The 6909-nt window shown below is 39.1% G+C and overlaps 1 protein-coding gene across 1 annotated transcript in view; it reads right to left on the reverse strand.

The window, feature by feature from the left end:
* Nucleotides 1-6909, reverse strand: part of DPY19L2 (dpy-19-like 2 (C. elegans)) — a 92281-nt gene that overhangs the window by 75751 nt on the left and 9621 nt on the right. Inside the window, exon 4 of the mRNA XM_010831143.1 lies at nt 3764-3901. Within this exon, the coding sequence (XP_010829445.1) occupies nt 3764-3901 (138 nt within the window). The remainder of the gene's footprint in view (nt 1-3763; nt 3902-6909) is intronic.

Below are 6909 nucleotides of genomic sequence, written 5' to 3' on the forward strand. Positions count from 1 at the left end.
CAACAAAGGAAACTATAAGCAAGGTGAAAAGACAGCCTTCAGAATGGGAGAAAATAATAGCAAATGAAGCAACTGACAAACAACTAATCTCAAAAATATACAAGCAACTCCTATGGCTCAATTCCAGAAAAATAAATGACCCAATCAAAAAATGGGCCAAAGAACTAAATAGACATTTCTCCAAAGAAGACATACAGATGGCTAACAAACACATGAAAAGAAGCTCAACATCACTCATTATCAGAGAAATGCAAATCAAAACCACTATGAGGTACCATTTCACGCCAGCCAGAATGGCTGCGATCCAAAAGTCTACAAGGGTGTGGAGAAAAGGAAACCCTCTTACACTGTTGGTGGGAATGCAAACTAGTACAGCCACTATGGAGAACAGTGTGGAGATTCCTTTAAAAACTGGAAATAGAACTGCCTTATGACCCAGCAAGCCCACTGCTGGGCATACACACTGAGGAAACTAGAAGGGAAAGAGACACGTGTACCCCAATGTTCATTGCAGCACTGTTTATAACAGCCAGGACATGGAAGCAACCTAGATGAATGGAAAAGAAAGCTGTGGCACATATACACAATGGAGTATTACTCAGCCATTAAAGAGAATACATTTGAATCAGTTCTAATGAGGTGGATGAAACTGGAGCCGATTATACAGAGTGAAGTAAGCCAGAAAGAAAAACACCAATACAGTATACTAACGACATATATATATGGAATTTAGAAAGATGGTAACAATAACCCTGTATATGAGACAGCAAAAGAGACACAGATGTATAGAACAGTCTTTTGGACTCTGTGGGAGAGGAAGAGGGTGGGATGATTTGGGAGAATGGCATTGAAATATGTATAATATCATATATGAAATGAGTTGCCAGTCCAGGTTCGATGCACAATACTGGATGCTTGGGGCTGGTGCACTGGGACAACCCAGAGGGATGGTATGGGGAGGGAGGAGGGAGGAGGGTTCAGGATGGGGAACACGATGTATACCTGTGGCAGATTCATTTTGATATATGGCAAAATCAATACAATAAAGTTAATTATAATAAAATTTAAAAAAATAAAAATTAAAAAAGAAACTTTTCTTTTTACTCTTAATTGATCTAAAGTATAATAGCTTTGTTCAAAATTATAATAGCAGCAGTGTATTCTTTATGCATTGTTATGCATGTACTTATGTATAATAAACATAAATGACAGCAATGATTCAGGGTTGGAAGGAGGAATTAGAATTACTTTGTGATTAGAAGGTCCTCACACACACACACACTGCCCTTAAAGTGGTTTAGTGTTATCTAAAAGTAATCTTGGATTCATTTTAAATGTATACTGCAATCTCTAGGTCAACCACCAAAAAAAGTTAAAAAAAATTATTATAACTAATACAGTAAGAAAGAGAAAATGAAATAATATAAAATGCTCAGTTAGAACCACAAAAGGCATGAGAAGAGTGGACTCAAAATAGGAACAAAACACAAGGGCAACAAATATAAAATATTGTAGCAACAAATATAGTTGCTATCAATCTATGTCAATAATTACTTAGAACATCAATGGTCTAAATGCACCAATCAAGAGAGATTATCAGAGTAAATCAGAAAATCAAGACTCAAACATACTTTGTCTAAACTAACTTTAAATATAAAGACACATATAGATTAAGAGTAAATGAAGAGGACTTCCCTGGTGGTCCAGTAGTTAAGAATCCGCCTGCCAGTGCAGGGAGCATAGGTTTGATCCCTGGTTGGGGAAGATTCCATGTGCCACAGAGCAACTAGGCCTGTGAGCCACAACTACGAAAGCCCATGTACCCTAGAGCCCATCCTCTGCAACAAGAGAAGCCACTGCAATGAGAAGCCTATGTACCACAAACCAGAGTAGCCCCACCTGCCCCAACTGGAGAAAGCGCTTGTACAGCAACAAAGATCCAGTGCAGCCAAAAATAAAATAAATATGTTTTAAAAAGAGCAAATTAATAAAGTAAGATATACTATGTAAAAACTAATTAAAAGAAAAATCAGAGTAGCTGTACTAATTTCAGACAGAGCAAAACTTCATGAAAAGTTATCAGGGATAAAAAGTGGTATTAGATAATGATAAAGAACGTGAACGTGAACGTGAACGTGAAGTCACTCAGTTGTGTCCGACTCTTTGCGACCCCATTGACTGCAGCCTACCAGGCTCCTCTGTCCATGGGATTTTCGGGCAATGGTACTGGAGTGGATTGCCATTTCCTTCTCCAAGGGATCTTCCCAACCCAGGGATCAAACCTGGGTCTCCCGCATCGTAGACAGACGCTTTACCGTCTGAGCCACCAGGGAAGTCCTAATGATAAAGGTGTCAGTTCTAAAAGGAGACATGGCAATCCTCAATGTGCCTGCAAGTAACAACGGGGCATAAATAAAATCAATAAGCCTCCAGCCAGGCTAAGAAAAAAAGAGGAAGAACACAAATTACTAATATCAGAAATGGAAGAGAAGTCATCCTCATAGATTTCATAGACATTAAAAGGATAGTAAAGGAATAATGAACCTCATTCCATAGTTCATCAGGCACTCTATCTATCAGATCTAGGCCCTTAAATCTATTTCTCACTTCCACTGTATAATCACAGATGGTGACTGCAGCCATGAAATTAAAAGACACTTACTCCTTGGAAGGAAAGTTATGACCAACCTAGATAGCATATTCAAAAGCAGAGACATTACTTTGCCAACAAAAGGTTCGTCTAGTCAAGGCTATGGTTTTTCTTGTGGTCATGTATGGATGTGAGAGTTGGACTGTGAAGAAGGCTGAGCACTGAAGAATTGATGCTTTTGAACTGTGGTGTTGGAGAAGACTCTTGAGAGTCCCTTGGACTGCAAGGAGATCCAACCAGTCCATTCTGAAGGAGATCAGCCCTGGGATTTCTTTGGAAGGAATGATGCTAAAGCTGAAACTCCAGTACTTTGGCCACCTCATGCAAAGAGTTGATTCATTGGAAAAGACCCTAATGCTGGGAGGGATTGGGGGCAGGAGGAGAAGGGGACGACAGAGGATGAGATGGCTGGATGGCATCACTGACTCGATGGACATGAGTCTCAGTGAACTCCGGGAGTTGGTGATGGACAGGGAGGCCTGGCATGCTGCAATTCATGGGGTCACAAAGAGTTGGACACGACTGAACGACTGATCTGATCTGATCTCTGAAAGGAATAATGGGGCTTCGCTGGTGGCTCAGTGGTAAAGAATCCATCTGCCAATGCAGGAGACGTGGGTTTGATCCCTGCATCAGGGAGATCCCCTGGAGAAAGAAATGCCAATCCATTTAGGTATTCTGGCCTGGAAAATCTCATGGACAGAGGAGCCTGGCAGGCTATAGTCCATGGGGTTTCAAAAGAGTTGGACCTGACTGAGCAACTAAATCACCACAACAAAAGGAATAATGAACAATCCTATGCCCACAAATGTGATAACCTATGAACCATCTCCATCTGTGAATCCGTGGCTCCTTCCCATCTGGCTTGTCTATTACACTGGCTATTACTGCTATACTAAGGTTCTATTCTTTAAGTTCATGTGAGAATAATTTCTGGGATTTTTTTTATTTAGGAAAGGAACTTTTGATGTGGTGCTCAACTATAAGGACACATACAGCAATCAATAAACTTTATAGATCCCTTCCTTCCTATAACATCATCATGTGGTTATAACTTCTATCTGATAAAAAAAGAAACCCCTCTACAAACATTTGTCCCAGAACATTGCTTACCTCTGGATAAAGATGGAAGCGTTTCACTGTATTAATTACAAGAGGATATTCAGTGAGCCTGTCATTCATAATCATCCATAGTCCTTGCAAAAATGAAGGTGCTTCAACAATGGTCTTGAAGTAGGAATAATAAAGTCCCTTTTAAAAAGTATAAATTGTTAACATAAGTAAAATTTTAAAATACTTACTTTTCTAACTCTTTTTAGACAATTTACTCTGAAAAGGAAAAAAAGACTGATAATAAGACTTCCTAATTTCTACTTACTACTGCATTCTTGAATGCAAACAAAAGCATACCTTTTCAGGTCATCACTATACTATTCTTTCATATTTTCCATAGGTTCGAAAGAGTTAAAGGGATGTATTCAACGTTTTAAGAATTTTTCTAATCGTACCTTATAATAAGTAAGCAATACATTTTAATTCTACCAAGCCTGACTTTACCCCCGTATTGTGAGACACCTAGAGGCTGAGATCTGATAATTCTGGCATAGGTATGACTTTGTGTCATTGTATGTGTACAACTTTGCATAACTACTTATATTTCTCCAACCCTTTAGAAATAATAAATGATGGTCACAAGGGCATCAGATGGTACTTCATGCTTTCCTTTGCCTTCCAGTTCCATTGACTGGCTCTGCACAAAGTGAAAGCTAACTGTGAGCTCCTGTTCATGACCGAAATGTTGTCCTGAAAGAGGGGCTATTCTAGTGCATGACTACAGCATGTGAAATGATTTTTTTATTAGGCTAGTAAAATTGCTATTTAAAATTCAAAGACTAACAAAAGTATGCTGCTTCATATTACTTGCTCATCAATTTCCTGCTTTCTTTCCTAAAAACTAAAGGGCAACATAGTTTGTAATATATGTTCCTCTCAAAAATCATTAAAAGGAACCTTCAACTCTACACTCATTCTGGCTTCATACAACTATAAGGTACTTTATTTTTTACAGATTAAGCAACAGTAGTGACTAATAAAATTAAAGATTTGTTTTAACTAATATCTGAAAGGGCACTTCTTCATAATTTTAATTAGTATCAATAGAGCAAGTTCATATAAGGATCTTTCCTTTTTGCTTATGAGAGAAACAAGGCAATACAACGAAAAGATATCTAATATGCATGTCTGTACTAACAGAAAGAGGAAACATACACATTTTTATTAATAAGTTATTATTTTTGTGTCTGGTACTGTGCTACTTGCTTCATTCATTTTCTCTTTCTTCATTTTCAATAAAATCCTGTAAGGCTGGCATTATTTCTAATTAACAGATGAGACTGATAATCAGACAACTTACTCATCATTATACAACAAAGCATAGAACTGATATCTGAATCTAGTGATCTGTCATTGAAGCCCAGACGCCGACACAGCTACAGTTTTCAGTTCAGTCGCTCAGTTGTGTCTGACTCTTTGCGACACCATGAACTGCAGCATGCCAGGCCTCCCTGTCCATCACCAACTCTTTATTAAATAATATTTTATATCCTCTCTTTGGAAATAACACCTATAAGATATTAAAAATTCAAATGCCATACAAATGCTAACATGTCCAACCCTTCGAAGCTTTTAAGTGGCTATACGGAGAGAGATTTAAAAAGCAATGCCTGAGATACCTAGACGAGGCACATGTATAGAAGTCACTAAGGAGCTAGGTGAGAAAACAGTGGGAGTGGGGAGTTATGTGCTTAACAGGTACAGTCTATTTGGGATAATAAAGTTCTGGAGATGGATGAGGGTTAATGGTTGCACAATGTAAGTGTGTTTAATGCCATAGAAATAAATACTTAGAAATAATTGAAATGGTAAGTTTTGCTAATTTTAATTCTTTAATTAAAAACTTTAATTAAGTCACAATTAAAGGCAAACAAAGGAGAAAGCAATGGCAACCCACTCCAGTACTCTTGCCTGGAAAATCCCATGGATGGAGGAGCCTTGGAGGCTGCAGTCCATGGGGTCGCGAAGAGTCAGACACGACTGAGCGACTTCATTTTGACTTTTCACTTTCATGCATTGGAGAAGGAAATGGCAACCCACTCCAGTGTTCTTGCCTGGAGAATCCCAGGGATGGGGGAGCTTGGTGGGCTGCCGTCTCTGGGGTCGCACAGAGTTGGACATGACTGAAGCGACTTAGCAGCAGCAGCAGCAGCAAAGGCAAACAAAAGAGCCAATTTCAGCTCTTCTCTTGGCCCCTGATTAGCACATCTGGACACCTGGCTTCTCTTAATTGTAAATTTCTGCAACTTGGGCTTTCTTTATCCCATTTAACCCCAACAACAATTATGTAAGATACAGTAGATTACATTATCCATTTTACGGATTTGGTGTCAAAAGAACAAAAAAAGTATTAAGAAAATGATATCAAAAGTTCTTTAAAAGAGATTATCTCTAAAAGACATTATCTGGAAATAAAGAGAGCTTAAAAAATAAATTTAAAGTGCCAGCTAAAACTGACCAACTCTACCCCAAGAGAAAGCAATTTCCAAGAATTCTGATAGGTCAGTATCACTTCTTAAACTTTGTTTTCCTTTCCTCAGCTATTAAAATTGATCTTTCAGTTAAGTTCAGTTCAGTCACTCAGTCGTGTCTGACTCTTTGCGACCCCATGAATCACAGCACGGCAGGCCTCCCTATCCATCACCAACTCCTGGAGTTCACTGAGACTCATGTCCGTCGAGTCGGTTGATGCCATCCAACCATCTCATCCTCTGTCATCCCCTTCTCCTCCCGGCCCCAATCCCTCCCAGCATCAGAGTCTTTTCCAATGAGTCAACTCTTCACATGAGGTGGCCAAAGTACTGGAGTTTCAGCTTCAGCATCAGTGCTTCCAATGAACACCCAGGACTGATTTCCTTTAGAATGGACTGGTTGGATTTCCTTGCAGTCCAAGGGACTCTCAAGAGTCTTCTCCAACACCACAGTTCAAAAGCATCAATTCTCCGGCACTCAGCTTTCTTCACAGTCCAACTCTCACATCCATACATGACCACTGGAAAAATGATAGCCTGGACTAGACGGACCTTTGTTGGCATTGCAAAGTCTCTGCTTTTTAATATGCTGTCTAGGTTGGTCATAACTTTTCTTCCAAGGAGTAAGCATCTTTTTATTTCATGGCTGCAGTCACTATCTGCAGTGATTTTGGA

Source organism: Bison bison, unplaced genomic scaffold (genome assembly GCF_000754665.1).
Source record: "Bison bison bison isolate TAMUID 2011002044 unplaced genomic scaffold, Bison_UMD1.0 scf7180017864525, whole genome shotgun sequence".
Lineage (NCBI taxonomy): Eukaryota > Metazoa > Chordata > Mammalia > Artiodactyla > Bovidae > Bison > Bison bison.